At 38.7% G+C, this 27111-nt stretch overlaps 2 protein-coding genes across 16 annotated transcripts in view; one reads left to right on the top strand and one right to left on the bottom strand.

Annotated features, from left to right (window-relative positions):
* The window catches only part of LOC309712972 (ankyrin-3-like), a 158271-nt gene that overhangs the window by 31653 nt on the left and 99507 nt on the right, over window positions 1-27111 (top strand). For 11 of the 15 annotated variants that reach the window (XM_082544232.1, XM_082544236.1, XM_082544228.1 and 8 more), the window contains exon 1: window positions 504-1327. The exons of 2 other annotated variants lie outside the window; for them this stretch is intronic. In XM_082544232.1, coding sequence (XP_082400358.1) covers window positions 1211-1327 — 117 coding nt within the window. In that variant the 5' untranslated portion in view covers window positions 504-1210. Of the gene's footprint in view, window positions 1-502; window positions 1328-27111 lie in introns of those variants that run through there. 2 more of the 15 variants (XM_082544229.1, XM_082544242.1) reach the window with 1 other exon arrangement.
* On the bottom strand, window positions 20318-24959 carry LOC309712974 (microfibril-associated glycoprotein 4-like). The gene is made up of 6 exons (XM_082544246.1): window positions 24887-24959; window positions 24738-24792; window positions 23654-23851; window positions 23174-23270; window positions 22829-22996; window positions 20318-22694 (listed from the first exon to the last, which is right to left on the bottom strand). The coding sequence occupies exons 2-6, from the start codon at window positions 24741-24743 to the stop codon at window positions 22444-22446; spliced, it is 720 nt and encodes a 239-aa protein (XP_082400372.1). The 5' UTR covers window positions 24744-24792; window positions 24887-24959; the 3' UTR covers window positions 20318-22443.

Genomic DNA, 27111 nt, shown 5'->3' with positions numbered 1-27111 from the left:
TTATGCTGAATGGTTTGTCAAAAGCTAAGTTAAACATTATTATTGTAGCTTTGTATTAGATTGATCTCTGCGTAATACTTTATGATTCAGACAGTTAAACTCTGATTAAACAAAACGTGGTAATGTATTCAACTGCCCTTGTTTTCATATGTAAAGGAAATAAAATGAGGATCAAGATGGCAAAGATGCTGAAGTTTCGTAACCAGAGCGTCATGGCTGCAGACCTCTGCACGGTGTGATATGCTGGACTCCCATTGTGTGTTTGTACTGTATGTACCCTGCATGGAGTCTCATCTTCCTTTCTCTCTTTATCGCTCAGCCATAGCCAGCTGGTACTAAGCAGAGGTATTCATCCATCCCTACTCCCTCCTTTTTTGTGCTGTCCCAGCTGCTCTCTCTACCTCTCTCTCTCTCTGCCCCCTCCTTTTGCACCCCTCCCTCCTCTTCCTCCCCCTCCTTCTCCTTCTCCTATCTAAACCTCCTTTCCTCTGTCATTTCCCTGCTGTTCATGTGTCCCGGCGAGGCGTTGCGGACCGTGTGTGTGTGCACATAGAGGATGGCTCAGTGCTCAGGTGCAGGCAGCAGACTTTGGGAACCAGTCAAGCAGGCAACAGGACCAGACTTTACACCCAGACAGAGCTTTTTGCTGGGCTGAGGGCTGGAGATTGAGCCCCCTTTTTGGACCTCCATCCCTGAAGCTCTCTTAATCTACCTGTAACTAAGCTTTCATTTATACACTATTCATTAACAAGAGGACCATTTCAACTGTGTGTGGATCCTAAATGTTTAAAGGAAATTCTTCTTCTTTTTGTATTTGTTATAATTTGGCACTCATTTACACTGTGAGCTCTGAGTGGAAGCAGCTGTCTTGTCAGCCGTGGATTTTGCAGAGGTGAAAGAGAGGAGTATGTCCTGTCTGTGCCATGCCCCAAACTGGACCTCAGTGGATAGCTGCTGAGGGAAATAAGGCACAAAAGAGAGAGCCAAATCTTTAAAACGAGGACAGGAAAGTCCTCAGACAATCTCCCTCTCACACACCTGTGAGGGCTCACTCTCTGACAAAAGAACAGCCGAGAAGAGGAGGAACAAAAAGATAATTAGGAGCCAAGAAGATAAGGCTAAAGGGGAGACTTTGGGTCCAGACTCCCTTCCTTCATTCATCCCTCCTTTTTCAGTTCCCACCTGTGTGGATTAATTGGGCTGGAGAACCATGGCGCATGCCGCTTCGCAGCTGAAGAAAAAGGCGGACGAGAACCTCGCTGCAGAGGAAGAGAAGGAGAAGGAGAGGAAGAAGTCAAGGAAACGGTCTCGCGAACCAAAGAAAAAGGTAGAGAAAGACAAGGAGGGAAGGATGAGTTTAGAGGGATAAAATTGGTCTTAGTAAGAGGGAAAGTAAAGGAGGAATGAGAGCTGACACACAGGAGGAAAGAGAAATGTTTGAGATGTGGTGGTCTAGTGAAGGCTAGGTGCTTCTCTTTTGTCACGATGCAGCCTCCCATCACACACATGCACACACATAATCATGCATGCACGTACGAGACACTCAGCGGGATAAGAGGGGTGGTCCCAGAGGGAATACTGTGGGGGGTGAGTGGGGAAAAAAGACAGAAAGATGGATGTGCAGAGAGCATGGGCAGAGAAGAAAGGAGAAGATAACAGGAATCAGCTACAGAGAACAGACTGGGATTTCAGGCAGCTGTGTCAGCTGCTGTTATGTTTTAAGTGACTTAAAGTCACTGGTTTGGTGGCTTTGTTGTAAAGAAAACAATATTTTGAAAATACATAAAAAAGGTACCACTCATAGGGACACACATACTTTAAATCTTCCTCTCTTTATGGAACTTTTTCAGAAGAAAACATAATGTCCCGTTTTATGCCATCACACCACACATTCAACCTCCTGTTCGACTGTGACGTGAGAGGTGTGGGACTTTGGGGGAGAAACGTGTACCCCAGCCAAAAGCGTCAGCAGTCACACCCTGCGGTTAGGTGTGGGCTGTCTGTCTGTGTGCGCCTGTACATAAGTCATTGTGCAAGGACGAAGTTAAGACGAAATCACTGACACACAAAAGCACCTAGAAGATGATCAATAGGTCTGACTTGAAATCAATAAATATTCCTCACTGCATTGACAGCTTCACTTTGTAAACTATCAGTCTTTTAGCTGAAGTTGGACATCAGCGTCAGGTCCAGTGTTTGAATCCCCTTGACAACTTGCGCGTATGTGCTTATTTGTCCAAATGCATCTTTGTTTGTGCTTAAAATGCTTCCCGTTTGCTCTTGCGTGCACATGCTGACATTTGGGCTTTTGTGTTTGTACACATTGACCAGCCCGAGGCTATAATTAGTTCAGGGTTAGCCACCTGTCACAGAGAGTCAGTACCCCTGACCTCATTAACATCAAGGTCAAAATGGACATCACTTCCTTGGCCTACAGGAAGTCAGCTAGATGTGAGTTAGCTGTGCTCTCGTGGTGATTTTATTAATTTATTCATTGGCAATTAAGCTTTTATGAGAAGACATGGTGTAGGAATTAAAAAATAATAACTTAAATATAAGAAGTCCATTCCTACATCTGCCACTAAATCATTTTCATAACAGGAACCCTTCACTTCTCTTGTCCACTTTGAGCAAAATTGATCGGTTCATTGGAACAATTTTCTGTGCAGTGTCTTATGTTGGGTTTTGTGAGTTGAAAAAATAGGACGTAAAATCTGTCTTTCTTTCAGTTTAAGTGGAGAAAATCCTTGAAATTAAGCAACAGATCAGATTGTGAATGCCACCTTAAATCAACTGTGTTCTTTTTCGTTTTTATATCCACTCATCCTAATGGAAATGATAGGATGAGTGAATGCTGCAACTAATGGCTATTTTGATTATTTATATATTTTGCAGCTGGAGAAAATGGATTCACAAACTCCAGGAACAAACAATATAAATCAAATGTGTGTTTTATACAGTAACTTAACTAAAAAATTAAATGTCAGTACGCTTTGCAAAAATGTCAAAGTTGTCAAGTAATCAGTTAAGCAAATAATACTTTCAACTCAAAAGTGAAACATTCAAACAGTCTGAAATGACACTAGTGCCGTTTGGTCAGTTTTAATTATAGTTGGGCATGGGTGTCTCTCTGAAGTGTTGTACAATTTTCTTTCTTTCTTTCTGTGCAGTGTGTTGGCATCTGATAAGCCTTCAAACCCATTGATCTATTTCTCCAGCTGTTTTTCCTGGGTTATATATTTCTTGTGAAATTGTTCTTTTCTTGGAAACCTGACTAAACCTGTGAAACACTGATTTTTTATTTTTTTTTTATCAACCCAGACCATGGTCTTTTTCTTAACCCAAGTAGTTTGGTACCTAAACACATTTCTTCTCACCACTTCTTATCTCCCCCAAGAGGACTTTACTTTTTGTGTCCATGAACACTTATGAATAGATAGGTTTTTCTATGTATACAGAAAGAGAAAAGTAGTGTCCCTGAAGAAATATCAACAACATGAATGCCACAAGAATGTTGTATAGATGTATTTTTTCAAAGAAGTTTAAAACCATGGGAATGTATTTATTTTATTTGCCAGGTTGGAGTCATTCTTTTGAGAAGCAGTAATGATCATTGGCTACGTAGAAGGGCAAATGCAGCAGTTAATGATGTGCCATAAAAACACTGCATGATAATGGGGATTCATCAGGAAGCTGAAAGAGCTGAATTTGAGTCGGTTTGGTCACAGGTTTATGGTTTTACTATAAGGCAACAAGTAATGTTGATGTAGTATAATGTGTGTATTCTGACGTCAGCAGTTTCCCGGTGTTTGTGGCATAACCTTGTCATGGGGATATCAGCTATCACTGGCTCACTCAAGGTAAATCTATAACCCTGTCTGCCCAGGGCTAATTCTTGGCACCAGGGAGCAAAAAATATCTTCTCCCTCCTCGTCTCACATCGCCACAGTTATCTTTAACTCTCCTCACTTTACTTGATCTCTCTCTTTTCTCGTCATCTCTCTCATACTGTATGCCTGAAATGGCTCTTCAATGTTGATTAAATAACACACTTCCATTTTCGATCATAAAAGAACAGCTAATTATAAAGAGTATCAGTATCATTGTTGGCTGTATGTTAAATGGGTCACTGGAGTCACAGCATAATCTACCACTAAGGATATTTAGCTGCTTCCCATTTGCAGTATAATAGATGGATGTAATAATGGTGATGTCTTGATGTTTTAGATGTAGATGTGACACGTAAGGGTTGAGCTGGAGCTTGTGAGAAAATTCATGGGCTTAGTCAGAAGGAACAGAATGAACAGGGAAGTAATTTTTTAGGTCAGGGTCAAGGCTTCCTTAGACTTCTGTAGAGCAAAAAATCTTTTTGCAACACCCTTTAGCCTACTTACTTTAATCCTGCACAAAATGCAGTTGGCTTTTGTGTTGGCTTCACTTTTCAATCATGGAAACCACGTCCATCTTTTATATCATCTGTTTTGCCACCAAACACTTGAATTATTTTCATGGCTCTACATAAACTTTCCAGCACTTAAACCAATTTGCTTATTGCCCTTTGCTTTCCACCCTTGACTGATCACACTGGTTGCCTAGGTAACCCTGTAGCGTACAGTATTTACCAGCCATTTAATAGCAATTAATTGTATCCTTCACTTCATTGATCATTTAAGTTGCTCACATTGAAGTTAACAAAAGTTTAACCTGAGACCTGGTCACTTTACACCACCAGTGCTCCCAAGTGGCTGAATGTCATTGACTTTCATTAGTCTCTTCTTACCATGTTGCTACTAGTCACTTCCTGTGGACAAGCCTTAAGGGTTGCTCTTCAAAAAAAAAAAAAAATATATATATATATATATATATATATATATATGTAAAAATACTTTAAAACTCTTGAGTAATTTTCATTTTATACAGCTGGTAATTTAGAAAAGTACTTTACTGGGCAAGTACTGCCTGTCTTGCTTGATCGGCTGGAACACCACTGATCCCAACCTACAATACGTTTGTTTTGTTTGTTTGTTTTTTCAGTATGAAAATTAAAAATATAAGTGTTTGTTAGTAATGTTAGAATTAAACTTTCTGATAGTACTTTTTTTAACCTCATTATGCAGTGAATCATATTTTAAAAATATGATTCACTTCTTGACCAAGATATTACACGAGAAGATTAATACCACTATTAAATTATTTAGTTTAGTTATGACACAAATAGAGATGTCAGTTTGGCATTTTAAATCAAGCTATGTGCTTTGTAAGCTCACTCATGACTTATTTGTATTGCTTGCAGTTTTCCTTTTGCCACATTTTTTTAAATAGTAGTCAAGATTGCACGAAATCTTTTTAACTCTTACTTTGTTTTTTAAGTTGCTTCAGTAATGCATACAGAGCTTATAGATCTTCACTGTCCAACACTGTTGATGGTATGGATGTTACCAGAAACTGGAAAATAGAAGTCATGCATTAAGAGTTCCACTGAGATCAGTGCACTGAAGAGCCACCATTAATGCTATTAGATGCAAGCTCCAGACAAACATGAAGCCACTCAGTGCTTTCAAGCCGGATTACATGAACAAGTTGCATCTCTTGTAGCAATAAAGTCAGCATGCTTTTCAGATTGGTCAGCTGGCTGGTAAACTGACTGGCTGAGTGGCACACTATGGTTAGCCTGATTGATTTATACATTAAGAGGCTGTTGGATCGTGTGTGACTGATTAATGCTCTGCTGTGTATTTGCTTTGTCAATAGTCTGACTGACTGACTGACTGACTGACTTAGCACAGCTAAAACTACACGTCACTGTCTTTAGCTCATGGTGGTGGAGTTTTCCTATGTTGGAAGCATAATGGACTAATAATACAATTTTTTTTTTTTTTGTTGAGAAAGTAATTTTTGTGATGCCTTCCAGAGTAGCAAAAGACTAAAACCACTGTGTGGAATAAGATGGGCTTCAAGCCAGATTGAAAACACTACACTTAGTGAGAATTGTTGGCATTACTTATTCATCTCCTGGTTATTTCCTTTATTATTTTGGACACTGTGCTTTTAGTGATTGTGTTACTCCAGTTTGTGGCGGCTTTACTTGACCCCTGCCTTGTCCTCAGACTTGAAAGTCAAACAGAGAGTCGGCAGGATACATTTAAATTCTTACCATGTATTACGTGTTTTAAGTCTCGCATGAGTTTGAAGTGTATTTAATTATGACTCATAATCAAATTTAGGGAGTAAACATGATTAAAAGGGCAGGGGGAAAGTGTGATGTCTAAATAATCTATAGATCTATAGATAATACTAGATAAACAGATCAAATAAGAACGATTCAGTTTAAAAAATGGACGGTATAGACTTTTCAGTTAGCAACTTTATCAAGTCAATGGTTTTAATTGTTTAGTCATTTGGTTTTACTACTGGAAGTGTCTGGAGAAATATCCAATTTTGCGTCAGCATCAGTGTTAATTATTTAGTATTTTAGCATGCTAGTTTCATATGAAGATGCCAAACATAGTAAGCTTTATACCTACAAAATATCAGCATTTTTAAGTTGTCATAACATGATGTTCAACACCTTCTTACTCCTCGATCATTGTACACTTAGTGAGGAATTCCTTCTTTTCATAATTTAATCAAGAGAAACTCCATAGCTTCACTTTCCAGCATGCTGGACGCCGGGATAGATTTTATTGTCAACCAACTGCAAGGGCCTGGGAAGGATCACGGTTATCGGTCAAGTGTTTCGTGCCCACAAATTAGAATTTCGTGCGCACGTTATACCTATTTCGTGCCCTCGAAATAGTATTTTGTGGGCACAAATAAGTATTTCGTGGGCACGTTATACCCATTTCGTGCCCATGAAGTAGTATTTTGTGGCCACAATTTATTTATTTTTTGGACCATGTCATCAGAGGGGCTCCGTAGAAAACAGAAGTCACAAGACCTAAAACTGTTTGATTGGGTTTAGAAAAACACCATATTTTGAGTAAAAATAGAACAGAAATGAAGTTCTCCTATCTGCAACACCTTTCTCTACTTCTTTAATACGGCCTTTGTGTACCATGTGTATCTTGTGACTGAGGATACCGTAGCACTTTTCTCATGGCACAGTTTTTGTATATTGAGGGATTTTTATGGAGCTCTTTGGATCCTTCAACACTTTTAGAAATAGCTAAGGAAGCAGCATCACACTGGCATTGTGATCTCTTTGGGTCCTGACCCAGCATCAGTATGTGATGAGTAGTGTGTCTGGCATGCTGATACAGAGGGAGTATGGACCAAACTGCTAGCATGGCTATACACTGATATGAAACAAATGTAAAAGCAAATAAAGATATACTGGACTATCTGAGAGGATGAACCTGTATTAAACTGAATATATGGATTGAAGAGAATGAAATCCAACAAAGGTCTCATACAGGGAGCACTGAGCTCTCTATTATTTCAAAGTGAGACAAGAATTAGCAAGGGGGATGGGGGGGGTGAGGCTGGAAAGACGCTGCCTCTTCTGAGGTTTATTTTTGGGAAGGACTCGATTCTGGCGTCTTTTTTTTTTTATCTGCTGCCGCTTCTCTCCTCAACTCTGCTCTCCCCCTACCCATCCGGCTTTATCTTTCTCTCTCTCCCTCTTTTTTTAACCACTCTCCATCAATGCCCTGCCTCCCTCCCTGCATGTCTGTCAGCTGGCAGAAGGCTGTATTGTTCTGCCACACTTCTGCTTCTGGGACTGGGGGTTGGAAGCAGGACACACAAACACACACACAGACACACACACACACACATGCAGAGATCCCCTGTGACCATGCATTGTACCACATTAATCCCCCGACACTTATTTAAGCCAAGATTCATGTCAGAAGCCTGTTCTTCTTTCCTGCTCTTCAACCAGCGTGTTTATATCTCTTTGTCCTCCACTCCATTATACCCGCTGCCCATTAAAATATTCAGTCCTTGCATTTCTCTTTGTTGTCTGTCTTTTCTGAGCACACATGCTTGTATTTTTTATTGTTTGCATGTTGGAAGGTTTGCATGAAAGAGGACAGAATTTTTTGCTTACATTAGTTCCAAGTAAACTTTGTATTTTGGGCTGTTTTTATGACTATTAAGGATACCGGGATTAGCAGTGGGGGAAGGGGACATGCATTTTCACACTTTCACCATGCGAAACCAATTTAATCTTCTCCCCAATTGATCAATCAATCAATGTGATGGCCAATCTGCCACATTGTCCCTAAGGCATATGGTGATGAGCCAGTGAAACAGAAACACAAGATGAAACAAATATTATAAATGTATCATATTTAGAGCTGCAATATTTAGCTGATTTTATTGGTGAGTGGTCTAAAAACTATCTGCAAACATTTGTTACTGATTAATGGTTTAGATATATATTTTGAGTGGATACCCCCAAAAATGTCTGTTTTCATCGCTGAATGTTTTTCCTATATCTATTTAATATTGTTAACAGAATACCTTCAGACAAAAACTAAACACAATATTGACATTAGTGGCAAAAGGGGCATGCATTGCAACTATGGGATGTCAGTGAATTAAGTTCAAATAAATGTAAATTCAAATATTAAATAATATTTTAATATTACAGAAGTCCAAAAATATTTTAATATCAGCAAAGCTAAAGCAAAATGTCAAATTCAGATTCACATACGAAATGCACTAATGAATACGTAAAGAATAGCAAATATTAGATGATATTAAAGTTGCTCAGTATAACAGTTTAAGTTTTAGTAGAGAGTAAAAAAAACTGTGTGTGTATGAGGAGAGTGGTGACAATTCAGGGTTAAACAAACTGCTAATAATGCACCAGTTTTCTAGGCGATTTCACAATTTTTTTAATCACGGTGACCTACCAGTGTTGATTTTCTTTCTAAGAACTATAACTGATACCATATGCAAAGAAAAAATCAACTTTTCTTTTTCTATTATTATATTTAATAAAGGAGTAAAGTACAGTTGTTAGCTTCTTCAAGCTGGGCATGTTCAGCTGGATGACGGTGATTTAAGTGTCTTATTTAGGTTTGTTGTTACGTATGAGTTTTTGGGGGGTGGTTCCCTTATTGTTTTGTGTCTTCCTCATTTACAGTGAGAGTGTGAGTATCTATTTCCCCGCATCGCTGTGTGCGTGTTGTGGATGCATGAAACAGACTGGTTTATAATCGGTAATGTCTGAGACTGATCGGTTGGTCACTGGTTTGGGCTGAGCAGCCTGACAATTCATCGTTTGTCGTTCCAGTCCCTGGCCTATCAAGTAGTGCATCTCTAGTGTTAACACAAGAGAACAGATGCTCCTTTTCTATACAGATGTGCTGCAGTGTAAAGAATTAATGCATGTGATATGAAAGAGTTCCTGTATCTGTCCAATCAGTTTGTTACCAACTTTTCTTTGCTGTCTCTCAAGTAAGTGGTGCAGAGGGTAGTGAGAACTATCCATAATGCATAACAGTTTGTTCAGTGAACAGTTTGCAGCCTTCCTAATTAATTTATTCAGTTTGTTGGTGTCACCAGCTCCAATGCAGCCCTCCCCTCCAGAAGACCACAACATAGTACGCTGCGCTCCCCACAACAGGAGATCTCTACTTCCTTAAGAAACACAGCCTGCCAATCTACTTCTTATACGTACCCACTGTGTTCATCTCCCAGTTGAGCCTGTTGTTGAAGGTGCACACCCAAGTACTTGTTCTCGTCCACCACATCAACACGCTATCCTAGGATAGGCAGCCCTGATATGAGCTAAAATTACTCTGACATGGGCAAGTAATTAAATCTCATCTTTGAGGCAAGTTACTGTCAGCTACAAAGCAATGCACTTCAAGTAAAAGTGATATTTTTATACACTGTGTCACCAGCTTTTCATGTTTGTTGTTGGGGAAGGGCAGGTAGGTTGCTGAAAACAGCAGCCTGCTCTGGCTATAACAAAGCTGATACATACCGTATGATGAATACATAGTATTGCTGCAGTCCATTTAGCCAAAATAATGATGATTAGTGCAGCTTTGGCGGTTGCTAATTTTACAAAATAATTCCTACTGTGAGGCGCTGATTGGGCTGCAGCGAGCTATCACTCTATTATCTTTCTTGACAGCCAGAGAAGGAAAACTAACAGTGACTCACTAAAAGATCTATTAAATGGTTTCATCTCAGAGCTGTCGACATGAAACCCACTCCACTCATTTCTCTTCATGCTGTCTGATTGTTGCAGGGGTTTTTATCACCACTTAGAGAAACTCAGTTATCAAGCTAAAACAAAAAGAACCCAAACTTTTTTTTTATGTCATCAGAAGAATGCAAAGTCATTTGTATGATAACATCAAGATTTAAAAAGCCACATGTGAGCATTTACAAGCTGCAGCAGCAGATGCCAGCAATGTAGAATCTGATGGGACGGAGCAGAGATAACAGAAAAGGAGAGAGCATTATGAATAATAGAAGGACTCCTCTACAGAGCTGAGCAGAAATACAGCTGGAGTAGAGATGTGAAAGGAAAGTAATAAGATAAAGGAACGTTAAAGGAGAAGAAAGTATGTGCGAACTGTAGAGATTGCAAACACCTGTGTATAGGAAGGAAAGTTGTATGAAAGGTTACATGTCACCATATTATGCCATTCTTGTGGCACCAGGATATTATGTTCACTTTAACATGGCTGTGAAGGGGGTTGCTGTGCCAGAGGATTGGTGCAGAGCCTCTCAAGCATTGTGATTGGTGGACCAGGAAGGCAAGAAAGGGTTGTTGGGGATGCGGGGGAGAGGTGATGCATAACACAAAAAGGCAAGAGGAAGAGAAAAATATATATGATGAAACAAATTGAAAAGATGGGGGAATTAGAAAAAGCTTACTGAGTGAGATTGAGTTAGATCAAGGAGAGCTACTGATGAAGTAGCAGGGAAAAGTAGGGAAGTGGAGAGTAGGCAGAGTGAGGGCGAAAGAATGACAGGGAAGATGAGGATGTTGTTAGTTAGGTCTTTTATCCTCCCTTCCTCCGCTTCCCTGCAGCCCTGTTCTCTCTTCTCTCCTCTGCAGTGGAAGATCGACACCAAGAACTGGGACAGTCCATTCATTTAGCACACACACACACACACACACACACACACACACACACACACACACACACACGCATACATGCACGAACACGCAGTTGCGTTTCAACAGATTTAGCTCATCTTGTCTTCTCATTTAACCGAACCCTTCATTATTGTTGCTTTTCCATTTCTACACACAGATTAGTGCTTAGCACAGAGACAGCATAATGCAGTAAATTGAATTAATTTGACTAAAACATATTTATATCCATGTAACTTTTACAGGCAGGGTTGCTGTGCAATCGGAATCTTTGTAGAGGTGTTTTGCAATTCCTGTTGTTCATATTAAGAATGTTGGAGAAACTTTTTTCTCTATGTACAACAGAAGCTGCTTGTCTTTCTCCACTTTTTGTCTCTATAGTTTTGAGATATTTTGATCTTTGAATGCTAAGCTTCTGGGGCAGGTATTGGTTAACAGGTCTATTATAGAGAACGGTGACTACATTGTATAGTCCGTAAAACCAAAAGAATGAGCTGAAAAATCATTAAAAATGCACACAGAGCTGAGGAGGAAGGGAAAGTCTGGTGGAAAGGAGAAGCAAGTGATTTATTTGAAGGTTTGGATTGAGATATCTATGTTATCTATAGTGGTTTGGGGTTGTCAGTGGGGTTTTCCACTCATTCTGCTTGTCAACATGTGCTGGACACAATGTGGCTTGACCCTTGACTGTTTGGTCAGGGACTCAAGTGTGTTAAGAGCAGTTAATGTACTGCAGTCCCAAGCTGCTAGATCTGCACACAAGTGCAGAAAAGTGCAGAAGAGTTTATAGATAGTTAAGTTCACTTTATTCTAAATATTCCCAACGGTTCACATTTAAGCTCTAATCATATTACTGTATATAAAAGATGGACATAGTCAGATTTACATCAGCCATGGGTTTGTTAAGTCCTTTCAACTTTTATTTCATGACTGTCTCTGTTTGTTTGTTTTTATTTGGGGTTTTTTTGGTGCTACAAACTGCTAACTAGCTTGGTTATCAATACATGCATATCCTTCATTGCAGAGACACAGTTTGTACTTAGAAGCTACTTGATCAAATGCAAATAATAGAATATCAACAACACTAAAAACTTGACCAAGAGATTCAAAATCTATCTGTCAATCAAAGCTGCCACGCCCAGAGTAATATTGTTAGTACTAGTTTATTTTCACTTGAAACGTGGGCATTTTAACATGGCAGTCTATGGGGATGTGAGGCCTCAAGTGGCCACTGTAGGTACTGCAGTTTTGGCACGTGTTGGCATGTGCCAAGCACCAACCTCAGAGACCAGTTTCAGCTTGGTTTCAGTGGTAAAAAAAAAAAAAGATACTGTTTATTATATTTACCACACTCTTCCCAGAAAGGTGTCATCCCCGTGCAGCCCTGCAATTCCTGGACAGAATAAATGCTGAAGAGCTGGTAATCAATATGTATTTTTTTTTTTTAGAAATACAGTTATGTTGTAAAAGAATTACAGAGGGTGTTATATGGTGGAAATCAGTGGCAAAGATATCAAAAAGTAGATTTGTTATTAGGGAGTTTCTAGATTATCTGAAATGGGTACGAAATCACAGGATACTTTCATGTTTCAAGGCTGTGTGTGCTCTCTGTGGGTGAGGTGTCGATGCGTGGCATGGGTCCAGCAGAGAGTCACGACACAGACAGGATGTGGGTCTGTGCGCGTTTGTGGTTGAGAGGGAAAAAAAACTACGCCTGTCTCCTGCCCTCCGCTGTATTCTCCGGGCAAGGCGGACATTTTGAAGGTGAGCGGCAGGAGACCTGTGTGGATCAGACTGGACAGAAACAGTGAGACTGACAGAGGCTTGTACACTTACAGACAGTTCACTGAACGCATTGTTTACCTTCGTGTGTGTGTGTGGCAGAACAAAGGGGAGGCTTGTCTTGTCTCAGTTAGACAGTATCTGGTAGCGAGAAGTGTGGAGAGGCCGCTGGCACTGGAAACACATGGAACACATTTAAACTTTGATTTAATTCATGCAAAATATTGACCTTGCAATTAACATGACCTGGTATCATTCAGATATCTTGACACAGCAGATGAAATTTATCTTCTGTTTTTAGATAAATGGATTTACAGCTTCTGTCAACCAAGTGCAAAATATTTTCTTTTCTTCCATTTAAGAGTATTCAGCATGTCTTGTGTACATGTGTTTTGTCTTTTGTTAATATAATAATTCGACATGCCTAAACCTGCAAAAAACCTGGAATTGTCTAACATTATTTTAGCACAGAAGGAATCACAGCTAAAAGATCAGCTTGATACCAGAATGTCGGTAAAAAGGATACCAGTCATAGGCCGTGACCTGTTCTGACCAGCCTCCTTCTTCACATGGTTACATGGCCTTTTAAAATTTGCCCAAAATGCACTTTCCCCTTGCAAATGATCAGAAAATACTTATTTTCATTCCTCTACATAATAGACACGAGACAATTAAGCTTTAAAAAGTGCCAAAATTTAAATCACCTCTATATACTGTACTTCAAGGTTTTCTAGCTTGGAAAAAATTCATAGTATGAAGGTAACTTTGCATTAAATAGACCGAAATTATAGTCTAAAAAAACTCTTCTAATTCTGAGTCGGTCATTCTTTGCATCGAATGACCCACCTTTGAATGCGTTGACTGCAAAAACAGAAAAATATTGCACAGTTGTACAGTAGATGCAGTAGATACAGTAGAATATATATAGATGCAGTTGGATTGATGCAAACAATATCAGCAGTAAGTTCACATTCACAACAACATCAAATATTAAAACGAGCTGAGTGAAGTTTGTACAGATGAAACTGTTGAACTGATCAAACTGCAGGCAGCTGAGCAAAACTGATGTGCTAGAAATCCAGATGATCAACCAAAAGCCAGACCTTTAATGGTTCAGGAAATCAAAGTGTAACCAGTTTGGCCTTCATTGGTGAAATACTTCACTTTTAGTCTTTAAGTGCTGTGAGGCGCTGTTGTTATGCCATATAAATAAAATTGGATTGAATTTTACTCGGGGAAACTTTTGACCGATGAATTATTTGATGGAGCGTTAACTGGTATAACAGCATCTCATCTCTCAGCATGAAGTCATACATCAGAAAATCCCGTGGGTGTTTCATAACAGCAGTGAGCTTTTCATAATCCTTTTTCACTAGGCTAATTTTTCATAGTGTTATTGTCTGCTTTTTGTCAGTGAGCGTTCAGTGAGACAATAGCAGAAGACAAGATGTTTAGTCCCCGGAGGCTGAGGTGAGAAGTCTCTGCTTCTTATTATTTTCATGAAATTTTGAATGCAGCTTTACTGCCTAATCTGCAGCAACTGCAGTGGCAGAGGAGGTGATGTGAGGTTGACGCCCACATCCATCGACTGAGGAGTGAATTATTTTCCTGTGATTCATCTTCAGGGCCATATGAAGATGCAGAAAAATGCAGCAGTATTACACAATATGCACATAGACAGAAGGTGAATAGTGGCAATCTGTCTTGCTCTGTGGTATGACACTCCTCCTCGTCAAACTGTAGATCCGAACATCTGGACACCCAACACAAAATATCCCAGACTGACTTTTAGCACTCATTTCCAATGGGATCATTGGTGTAGAGAAACTTTTTATTCAGTTAATTTGATAGAGAGAAAAAAACAATTGTGATCATACTCAGGCAAGTCAGGCGGGAATAACTTATGCGCTAAAAATTATTTTCAGACACACCTGTTCTTATTGCAGCTGTTCACACCGACCGTTCACGCTAACCAGCTTATACGAGGTGAATTGTCCTTGGAGTATGAAAGAATATCTTAAAATTTAAGGAACCTCTCGTTCATGTTTATTTGATCAATCTTTCCAAAAAAGATTCTTGAGATTTTCTTTTCGGATTTTGTAGCAAATTAACACAAAGTGAAGTTGTAACCAAAGTGAAATGATTATAGATTGCTGGAGGCAGCTACAGTTGTAGCCACAGCTGCCCTGGGGCAGACTGACAGAAGCGAGGCTGCCCTATCGCACCATCGGCCCCTCTGGCCATCACCTGTAGGCAGCAGGTGAAGTGTCTTGCCCAAGGACACAACGAGCGAGACGGTCCGAGCCAGGGCTCGAACTGGCAACCTTCCGGTTACAAGACGAACTGCCAACTCTCCGATATATATATCGCCAATATTTCAGTTTATTACGATAGCTGCAGCATGTCATGAGCTTGTTGTACCCATAAGTTCTGGTTTTACTTCAGCCATCCGTGGCTGACAAAGGACGCTTAATTAAAAAAGTGTAGGACATTAAAATGGGAACCACAGCTCGCTGTCTATGAATGATGATGGTCACTTGGCTCGAGACTCAGCAAAGAGAGGAAAAAGCAATGCTGATGTTGAACATTCATCTTAAGTGCCCTATTGATTTACTGAGCAATTTCTTAATTAGCTTTGTGCTCTGTGAGCTGTAAAGCTAAGCTCAAAGCTCACATAGTGCTAGTCTCTGTTTACAGAAGTCTTTTATTGTTGAGAATCAAGCTGATAAATAAAAAGCTTGTAATACAAATTTAATCTAAAATACCACAAAATTGATTTGTTTTTTAATGCTTATTCTTTATCAGTCAAACTTTAGATAATAATACCAGAAAAGTGTTACTTAAGTCCATATAAGAATTATCAAATTTTTTTGGACATCTCCCCAGAATCCAAATATTGTGATCATTATCATGCGGATAAATTAGTAAAATTAAAAGAGAAAAACAATAAATCTTAACAGTTAAGAACCTGAAAACCAGTGAAGTTGTATTTGATAAATGGTATAATTATTAGAGTGTAGCTCACAGATTTTCTGTTCAGTGATTCATTTAACAAGGTTAAATTGTTTCAGGTCAATTAATGTTCAAATAAAATAGTGAGAAAAAATGCTTTATTTTGTATTTTCCAAATAGATTGCAGTTCGTCATCTGGGACGGACATCTACAGCAGCAGTACAGCTTAATTATTTCAATAAAACATCAAAAGCTGGAAGAAATAAATTCCATAAATTTTTGACAAATCAGGCTAATTTTATCAACCCATATTAGCTCATGACAGGTCATCTGTATAACTTTTCTTATTTCTTTAGTTAGAAAAAATTGCAATGCCAAAGACAGCCATGAGCTGTTATAGTTTTGTTATAGCTTGTTATAGGTTTTAAAAACCATATGTGAGGAATCCTGTGAAACACGTTGGTTTATTTTACGTTTGTTTTTTTTAATCGCTTTATCTGTGATCACCAATTCCTCTGGATGCATTGCCACGAAATTTTAAAATTACATTTAACGAACATAGATGATGAATCCATGGGTGGATCTAGAGAAATCTTCTTCTTAGGGTGGCATGGAAATCAAATGGGGTGTCAAAATCAAAGAAATTTTTTAATACATATGCAGATGTTACATCTGTTTAAAATATTTCAAATGTAATAAGTATACACGTTTCATATAAATATAGTCTATAACTTAATTTGTTTCTTTGCCCCAGATAATTAAACAATTCAGTTACATAAAACATGCAAATTTTGATTTCATGCTCTGTATAGCCTATATAATAAATAAGTATGTAGTCCATGAAGTATAAAATCCAGAATGCTTAATGCTTAAATTTCCACAAAATGCCACAGATTTTTCTATGATGGGGGGGGGGGTAACAATATACAACATATTCAGTTCTAGAATTTATATTCAGTGTTAATTGTAGCTAGGCTCAAACTGTTAATGCTATCTTACTTTAATAGGCAACACTGTTATATGCAAAACTAGGGTGGCACTAGGGTGCGACATGCCTGGATGAATCCTGCTGACTGATTTTGGTTTTCCTCTGAATTATTATGATTTATTGTTACTTGTGTTGCCTGCAGGAGGATTATGACTTATCCAGTTATATATCTGCATCCATTGGACAGAGGGACTCAGAATCTGAAAATTTGTTGACTCTGGTTAGTGATATGTGATACTTTGAGTGTACCCCATAATATACAGGACAGTAAGATGGCAGACTTATATGTATGTAGTTAGTGAAGTCCGACGTCAGGCACAGCCTGCCATGGTAAACATGCTAAACATTGCTTTTTTAATATGCTGATGTTGGCTTTTAGAACTTATGTATCCGAGCACAGCCGCTGCCAAGATGGATCTAACCTCTTAGCCTTGTTAAACTCTAATATCAATATATCCCAAAAATCCAATATCAGTAAAGCTATTTGTATAATGAGGGAAAATTGATGTTGCAAACAGGATTTTGTGTGTGCATGTACAGACAGTGTGATTGTTGACTTGCACAACACACTTACTGCTCATCCCTGCTGATGCATTACGTGCTATGCATGCTGTTGGTCCCGGGCAGATGTTAATTTATTCATGACCAGTGCTCTGTCTCTGTCAGGGAAGATTAGCAGCGAGCAGTGGTACTGTACCTAATCCTATCCTCTCTTTTCTTCATTTTGGACCTTATTGTGTTTGCTTGCTGTCAAGTAAACCATATTGAAATTAACTCTGCTTTAAGGGTGTTTTGGGGAAGGCTAAGAAAACACGACTGACTTCTGTCTGAAGGTGTTTCTATCTCATTTCTTGTTTGTCCTTTCTTCTGAGCAGTCAGTCAGTCTGTCTGCTTCTCAGTGATCATACGCACCCATATAGACGTGCAGGGAGCCTTACATCAGCACAACCCTGTAATCCAGCAGCAGAGCGACGTCATCTTCTGCCATCCAGTGAGAGGAGCGGGGGACGGGTTTGCCAGCCAACTGTAAGGAGACCTAATGAGGCATAGGGCTTCCTGATGCATGGTACATGTGGTTTCAGCCGGCGTTTTAACTTCTTAAAAAGACACTAAAAATATAGCCAATTTGTCATTCAGTCATGGGAATGTGCTTCAGAAGAAGAACAGATGTGGAGTCTGTCACGATGAGCTGCCGTGAAATGTGAAAAAAAATGACAGAAAAGGGGAGTTCAAGAGTTGCTGTGTTTTTATCCTCGTCCATCTGTATCTCAAGTGCTGTGAGAATACAGAGACTGCAGTAGCCAAGCAGCCAATCAGATTGTGGCACTCAGAAGCCAGTCAGAGGCAAGACAACAGACATGCCCAGAAACACACAGGTGCTTTCATCTGCTTATTCTGCGCAGATTTTATAATATACACAATAATGGATGAGACTGTTTATCAAAGAAACACAGTTTTATGTTGCATTCTTATGCAATCGAGACTTTATTAAAAATGACTTTTGCATAAAGTAATAAAAACACATTACAACAAACTGAGATAGGACCTTCTGTTTACATGTTTTACACTCAGAACTGGATTTTTCTTTTACATTTTTTACAAAAACGTTTTTTCTCTCTTGCTGCAGTTGATGTAGTATTACTGAAAGGCCACTAGGGACTGATAGAGGACCTGAAAAATGAGCTTTGTATTTGTGAGACTGTGCACACTGTAATGGTTTAGTTAAAATACTTAACACTTACACTTAAAAGCAGTCTTTTTTGCAAGTGCATACAAATTTTAATGTTATTCTTATAGTTACAAGTTATATATTTTAAATTCCAACAGGGTTGTAGACTTTTAATCATCAACAAGTTTGGCTTCTGGGTTCAGCTTCTTAATATTTGTTTTTTCTTGAATGGTTCTAAATTGGATATCACAAACTCTACAGCAAGTCTGAGTACACTGTTTGGAGACTGGTTGCCTCCTGCCAGGCAACCTGCACAGTCACCTTGGGTTCACCTTGCATGCCTCGCCTCACCCAGAGGTTAATGGGAGGATTGCTCAACCTCGGGGTCTCCAGTTGTTTGCTACAACTGCTTGCAATCGGTCACTGAATGCAAAAAATCACCACAAAATCGCCACAATTTTATTTTCTAGCTGGGATCCTATTTTGTGTTCTAGTGTGACTGAAGCACATTCAGCAAAGATATATAGTGCAGAAGAAGATGCTCTACATTTTCACTAGTAGAGCGTCTCCTTCTCTATAATTTACAATATTCTGAAAACTGACTGGAGGGCACGTAGCAGAGTAGCATCACAGCTGTGTAGTGGTGTGTTTGGTTTAAGTTCTTACCTAATGTGTAAGACACATGGCTGAGCAGTAAAAAACAAGACAAAATATAGAATATTTAACATGAATAGGAATCCGACCAGACAGTCAGTGCAATTTCTTTCTTAGTCTGTGCTTGTGATCTCTATATATCGGTACCAAAACATTTTGAGGTTTAAAACCTGCCTCTGCTGATATAGCTGTCTGTTGCTTTACCAACCATCACTATGTGTGTGTGTAACATCTATACACCATTGTACACAGATTTTACTGGTGCCAGTCCCACCACATCCATGCCATGTGGGTTACTTTCATTGTCAGTTCTTATAGTTTTAGCATCAAAAGGCCCCAACTGGCCCACAACATTAAATGAACTTGTGAAATTTAGGAACCTCAGTTGCCATGGCAACCCATCCTTCTCAAATTCTTTTTGCCTCCCTTCACAGAAGCCATAAAATACCAAATACGGATCATTAAACTCTGTGTGTGGGGGGGAGTGTGTCATGGTTAACTCTGATTCTGTGGAGCCTTCTGTGAAATCCTAGGCGCAACATACCTGCGGTGACAACAGAAATATATTCCTCTCTTTGTTTATTCCTAGAGTTCATACACATAAAATAGTGCTGCAAATTAAAAATATCTTCAGGGTTTGTCAGGTTCTGAGACATTTTAGCAAATCTTCAACACTGGAAACAGCTTCAGGCTAAAGAAAATGTGTTTAATAAGCATTTAAATAAGGGTATGACCTCAACTAACAAGGTTAGCATTTATAAGTTATACCAGTGAGTCAAAGCTGTGTTTTTCTAATTTTAGTTGTGTGTGTTGTTAAAGATGAGAGCTAATCCTTAATATTGTTATCTCAGACACGTAGTTTTCACTGAAAGCACAGAAGCCCCACCCACCTGCTATTTAAGCTTTCTGTCTATGAAGGGCAGCCAATTGGAAGAGGAGTAATTAAGAGCTTTTTTCAGACAGTGGAGGGCACAGTATAAGATAAATGAGGATTTTGAACTGCAGTACACCTCTGGACCTCTAATTAGCCTCTATTTAAGTAGAGGCTGATATTTTCTTGACAAATCTTCACACCAGAAATAAACAAGTTTCCCACGTGTGGGACTAATAAAGGTTATCTTATCTTAACAAACAAACAAACAAAAACATTAAATAGATTACAAATGTACTTTTGTGTTTTTAATACGATTAAACAGCCAAGAAAAATGTGTTTAAATAGCATACGATAATAGAAAAATTAAAAAAAAGACTACATGTAACCAGTGAAAGCAGGACTCAATAATTACACAAAGCATGGTGTAAATCCAAACAGGTTCACTAATATCACCCAAATAACATCTAGCAGATATGCATTTAGCTCACTTTTAAAGCATCTGTGCAATGTGAATGTCTTCAAGTCAAGTCAGGCTTTAGGCGGCAGCTATAGACAGTTAGAGCTATAAAAGATGGATGTAGCTTTTACCATGACGTCATCCACTGGTTTCTGATGTGCCATTTTGAAGCCTTGACATGAGTGTTTCTGCTGTTGCCATCTTGTATGCAAAAAGCCAGTTGTGACGAGCAGGGCCAGGTAGGGCTGCTCAATTAATCGAATTTTAATCACGATTACGATCTGGGCTTTCAACGATCATTAAAAATGACTGAGCCGATTATTAGCCCCTCCCTCATTTATCCGCGACACCTTAAAGGCCGGTCCGTGAAAATATTGTCGGGCATAAACCGGTCCGTGGCGCAAAAAAGGTTGGAGACCGCTGATTAAGAGGACCCGAGGGAAGCTCGGAAAGCTAAGCAGAAGTTATTTGGAGAGTGACTGCCGTTGGTTGAAAAGAGAGTTTAAAAAAAAAACTTCAGTGGTGTTGCACACTATTTTATATTATTTTTTTAAAGTCATTGTTAACCCTTTAAAGCCGGTCAGAGCAGCATGCTCCGTTTTGCGTAACTATTTTTAAATCCCTGTAGAACCTGAACCGTGTAAGCTAGCGCAATAATTTGTTTTGCATATGAAACCGGAGGAGTTGTACTTACATCTTATGACATCAGCTTGTCCTCGGTCACGGTTTCGTTCCACATATAGCTTTGCAAAAATTGCATAAAAAGCGCTTGCAGCAACAAAAACATAATATTCCAGAAACACGCTTTGCCGTTCCTATCAGCTGTTCGTAACACTTCCCACAGTGAAATGATGCACATGCTGTTTTCTTTGCAAATTTGCATCATAGGATTGTTTTTTGTTTTTCCTGCAATATATAAAAATTGCTGTATCTCCAAAATAAAACTATGAAGACACTCAAAATAAATTTCCTGTTGTTGTAAACTATTTTTTGCAACTTTATTGTATTTAAAGTTTTGAGGGATAAACCTCTTAAATTTCTCCAAGTAGAAATATATGTAAACAAAACAAAAGCGATTTTCAATTTTTTTTGTAGTTTATTGCACTTTTTTGCAATTAATGTAGTTACTATGGACTTAATGCATACATATTAGTAAAATATGGGCTATAACAGTTGTATAGCAACTTGAAATGCTCCCACAAATGGCACTACAGCGTGTAAAAAAAAAAAAATAATATAAGCTCTGGTGGACTTGGTTCTATAGTAGGTCTTAAAGGGTTAAATAAATATCGTCAAATAATCGTGATCTCAATTTCAGTGAAAATAATCGTGATTATCATTTTTGCCATAATCGAGCAGCCCTAGGGCCAGGTCTGACGGTGACTTGTGATCAACATTTCATTAACAAATGAAAATGTGGTTTCATATCATAGATATACAAGATTTACAAATTAGACTTAATTTAGAGCCTGGGACTGTTTTTTGTTGCGTATGAATACATAATGTTGTGCTTTTTGTCCGTATCTCTGGTGTTGCGCTGAATCTAAATAGGTGGTCATGAAGGAACATGTCATCCAGTGTTATCAGCACTTTTTGGTCAAAAAAATATTTCCGTTGTTATTTTGTTTGTTTATTTTTCTGTTTGTAAAACTTTATGGAGAGATTTCTTATCTGTCCATAATTTTATTAGAAGTAAGGGTCTTTAAACTTGCAAAGTAAATAATGTTTGGACTCAATCCATAGGAGAGATTTTTCAAAGGATTCTCTATCATGGTTGGTTAGACATTGAACATTTTTGCTTCATATCATAACAAGCATATGTACTAAAGTAAGTAAGATATGAAGACATAGTCCTAATGTTCTTGAAAATATCATAAACTAATGTGGATACGGGGACTATGTTAATAAATACAAAAGTTTCACAATTTTACAAAATTGTAAAATATTTCAAATCTAGTCACATTGCTAGTTCTCCAGGTTGTTGTGTTTTGGTTGGTTTTTATGTAGCAGCTGGTCTAATTTTCATTACCATGGTTTTTAGGGAGTATTCAAGCCCTTTAAAAGTTCTCCAGTGCACGCCAGTTAAACGGGTTGAAGGTCCCCACATGTAGATGGCATTGGGGTTGGCAGCATAGCACGAGCTGTACCAGAATCCTCCATAGCACACCATGGCACAGTTCGAAGGATGTGTATCTTGATCATTGTCAATGGTAGTGAATTTCATTCCATTGTGAATACTTAGAGAGTCTCCTGGAAAAACAAAACAAAGCAGAAAACACAAATTTTGTTTCAACTACTAAAAAATCCTAACTTTGTTGATAGATTATGAGTAGATAAAGTAAAAAAAAAAAAGTTCTTATAAAAGAGAGAACAAAAAGTCCCACCTGCTGCCCCTTTGATGAAACTTCCCAGGTTTAACTTATATCCATCTGACTCTGGGCCAACAGAGAAGGAGGAGTAATGGGCAAAGACCTTCTGGCCTTCAAAATCTTCCATGTCGACCTTCAGCTCATAGTTCTTGCGTTGGGTTAGCAGATGCATTGTCTCCAGGCCTGGGAAGATAAAACAGTGAGCAACTGTGATCATCTGAAATAAACTGTTTTAGACAAATTTGATGAGTTTGAGCCGATGTTATTGTTGTTAAGAAAGGAGAAAATGTACAATAAATAACAGTAAGGTTTATTGACTACTCAGGCAAATTTAATCCAAAAAAGAACGATGAATTTTACCCAGCCAGTACTCTCCAGCAGCGCTCCCAAATCCGGTTTTGTAGTGCTCCCACTTCTTGAAGAAGTTCACTGTGCCATCTTGTCTTCTCTGAATCACCTGGATTTAACAGAAGTTTCACACAAACTGTCAGTAAAAGGCAAATTATAGACCCCCCAGCAAAAGGACTCCTTTTAGCTTTGCTAACTTCACACAAGGTAACTAAAACTAAAAGGTCTTCTGGTGCTTCTCCCTTACCTTTAGATTTAAATATATCTGTGTATAGAGATGATCCTTGAATAAAACCAGTCACCCATGAGCATAAAAAGATATTTAATACAAAATTCTGACTGTGTTAAACATGAATTTTTGAGCCAAGATGTGTGAAGCAGTTCATAAAGTTAAAATAGGTAAGTTCTGGCCAGATCTCTTTATCTCTTATTTCAAGATCAAATTCAGAAGAGGTAGATTAGTTTGGAAAAAGAGGGCTGAGCAATCCTCACCGTCCATTTTTCTGCTGAGTTGTCGATGTCGTCTTTGCTCATGTCACAGTAAACCTGCACAGGAGAGGTGGAGCCAGCTGGATAGATGGTGTATACTCCATCCACGCCTGCACCACCTCTGTAGATGTCACTACAGTCTGTGGGCAGAGGGGATTGATAAGCTGCTGCAGGCAGCAGCACTGCAAACACAAGTCTGATCTACAGCAAAGAAAAAATAATGTCTGTCAAAGTTAAGGTTTGTAACAGGATCATGCACATTACAGATGATACCTTAAACTTTTAACATTTTCATAACACAAGGAGGCAAGCGGTTTTTAGTGCAAGTGCTAGTGCAAGGTTTTTCTGGAGCTAGTTTAAAGATGAAATGATTTTCATAGTATTAACCCTCAAACTGCACTGAAGATATATTTATTTGTCATGTTGTGTGGACTTATTTGACATCATATTAGTTGAAGATTTGGTGTGAAGTACACAGAGACTTTACCAGGAGAAATTATGGTTGCTGGGATTAGGCCTGTAATCTGTTAGTCATGAGTCAAGCTCTGTTATCTCTATATTTGATTGCTTGGCTCTCGGGTGGTGCTGAAGAGCTCTGTCCTCTCTCTATCTCTAGATCCTCAGTTAATGAGTGCTCTGCTCCTGCAGTAGACTTGACTCTACTTCTCTACTTTGCCGTCTCTAATTTTATTGGAGAAGGTGGCAGTGATGCAATTTAATGATCTTGCTGGAGTAAATATGCAGTGCAAGGCTGTTTGACACAGTTTTAAAATGGCTATGATTCTCCACAAATTTGCTCAATGGTTGTGTCTCGGATAGATTTTATTTATGATTAGAGCCTCCGGGTTAATGCTAACATGCACAGGGCACTTGTAAGAGGCTAAGGCTAAAGAAAAGTGTGGCTAATATCAGGCAGGCACACACTAAACTACACTTGAACAGCCATAGAAGGAGAATGAGGTTGCAAATAAATTATTTTAAATATTGTGTCTGTGAAGTTGTAAGAAACTGTAACATTAAAGTATCGTTTGTGATGCATGTGTTTTTCTAAAATGAGATAGTTTAGGCAGCATCATATGTTACATACCATCATTCTTTTACCAGCTTGAAGTGGTTACCAAAGAGAAGCCACTGCAGATCTCCTGAAAAGAAAGAAGAGACAGTTTTAGCTTTTAACAGATTCTATAAAGTTGATTATTGGAGCCAAACATGCAGTGGGGTCAGATACTACCTTACCAGTTAAGTGCTGAACCTAATGTGTTTCCAGAGTAAGCAACTTCTTTTATATTTGAGCAACTCTGACTGTTTCATCACCCAGTGTTTCCCCCGTGTTTTCCCACATGCAGTAACATAGTGTTTATTTATTCTCAGTATTTTTTACCTCCCTCTCTTGCAGTTTGTGTTAGTACAGCAAATACATTGTATCTATTGTAGTGTTTCCAAAATCCCTTGTCTTTTGTTTGTGATTATCTCATTTTAAAATATCTACTGATTTTGGAAATTCCTTTACAAAACTTATTTTCACTGTTGTTTTAGGTTTGATTGAATATCTGGGCCTTTAGCTTCACTCTGGTCATTTGCTACAATATTTGTCAACTCACTATGTCAGATAAGGCTATGTTAGTCATACCATTTTGCCTTTTTGTGATTGCAATGTGCCCTTTCATCATAAAAGAGGTGATATGAAATAGGCAAGATAAATAATCAGGAGTTATAATAAAAAGGTAACCATAGTTTATTTGAACCATGACCTGAACAATGACGATATCAATCCCCCAAATTTAAAAAAGCAATAATTCAGTAAAGTGGCAAATTGTCTTTTTGTCTAAACCTGAGCAAACATACATTTTTGTAGTTTTATCAGTTTTGCTCCACTCTCCACACATCAAATTCATTTCCACTGTGCTATTCAGAAAATAATTTTTACCGGCATACATGCAAAAAGTGTTGGCCAGCTGTTGCCCTGCCACTACTGAAGTCAGGACATAAAATGCTTATAACTGCTGTTATGGATGGTATCACTGTATCTACACATTTGGACTAATTTATTATAAACTGCTATAAGCAGATCAACTCTGACATTCAAAGACACTTTATTTGATGTTTCCAAGACACTAATGCTGCTTACCGAACTATCAAGTTAGCTCAAAACTGACTGCTAACACAATTGTCTCAAGCTTTATTGTCTTGACATGCCTGCTTCTAAATGGATTTTGTCTTGTTTACTGATATTCTCAGTCTCCCTGACAAATTCCTCTATGAAGTTAACCAATGTTGTCTGTCTCTTTAATATCTCCCTAATCTACCTGCTGGACTTTGACCCTTGAAGTCTCTGCTTGTGTGTACTTGTGTATGTGTGAATCTCACTGTATTGGTGAAGAAGGAAGGTCGAGGTAAATATTTTGCGCATGTGTGTGTTGGTGGTTTTTACTCTGACACTTTTGTTGTGTGAGTAGATAAAATGCTGATACTTGACTGCCAAGTTTTTTGCTGCAGTTTATTTTAGGTGCAATGGATTGTGTTAACCGCTCAACCCACACACCTTTTTAGAGTCAGACAGGAATTTTCACAGGTGGAGAGATTATTGTACTCTTATTCCATCCTGCATTTATTGTAAGAGATATGCACACCTACCTCAGTTAAAGTATCATAATATGGTGCACCAGTGGGCAAGCAGCATATAATAATAATGTATACTTTATTGATCCCCGTGGGGAAATAACTTGTTTTTCTCTGCATTTGACCCATTCACTCAGTGAAGCAGTGGGCAGCCACTAAGCAGGTGCCCGGGGAGCAGTGTGTAGGGACGGTACCTTGCTCAGGGGTACCTCAGGGTAGCCGTTCAGTGGACTCGAACCCCCGACCTTCCGATCATGAGGCGACTACTCTACCTACTGAGCTATCCCTGCCCTATATGGCTGTTGTAGCTTTTAAGGTCACACTGTTTTTATAGTTATATAAGGTTAGATGGGGTTAGACAGACCAGTGATTGCCAACCAAGGGCTTACATCCTTCCAAATGGTCACAAGAGAACTGTGAGGGTTCATGGGTTTAAAGGGAAAATGTGTTTCTAGTAAAACTGTTAACTCAGACTTTAAGAAAGACCTTCTATGCTAGTTTCCAACTCCATAATTTTATTTTTGAACTCTACTAGTGTATCTTTGAAGTGATTACAGTTTAAAATAACCCTTAATTTTATTATAAATTACTTTGCGCGTGGCCTCATTTCAACCTCCATCTGAATGAACCAAGTTTCCATTTAGCCAACTTTCTTACAATTTACTGCTAATGGCTTAGAACAGGGTGAGCGTCTGTACTCTGAGCTAGAGCTGTGTGCCTACATGACCCTATGAGGATGTCTGCTCAGTGACATGATATAGAGCCAAAAGCAGAAAAAAAATGTCTGAAGTCTGAGTTTTTGGCTCACACGAATTATTTGTAGTCAACCCATTCTTTTCCAC

The sequence above is a fragment of the Aulonocara stuartgranti genome (genome assembly GCF_965226115.1).
Source record: "Aulonocara stuartgranti genome assembly, chromosome: 8".
Classification (NCBI taxonomy): Eukaryota; Metazoa; Chordata; class Actinopteri; order Cichliformes; family Cichlidae; genus Aulonocara; species Aulonocara stuartgranti.
The sequence above is the reverse complement of the archived record's forward strand: the minus strand, read 5'-3'. Positions and strand labels throughout refer to the sequence as shown.

Excerpts from the sequence above, each read along its gene's own strand:
- LOC309712974 (XM_082544246.1), bottom strand. Across the intron at positions 23,271-23,653 it reads ACTCAGCAGAAAAATGGACG|GTGATTCAGAGAAGACAAGA; the intron begins GTGAGGATTGCT and ends TGTTAAATCCAG. Across the intron at positions 22,997-23,173 it reads TGCTGGAGAGTACTGGCTGG|GCCTGGAGACAATGCATCTG; the intron begins GTAAAATTCATC and ends TTATCTTCCCAG.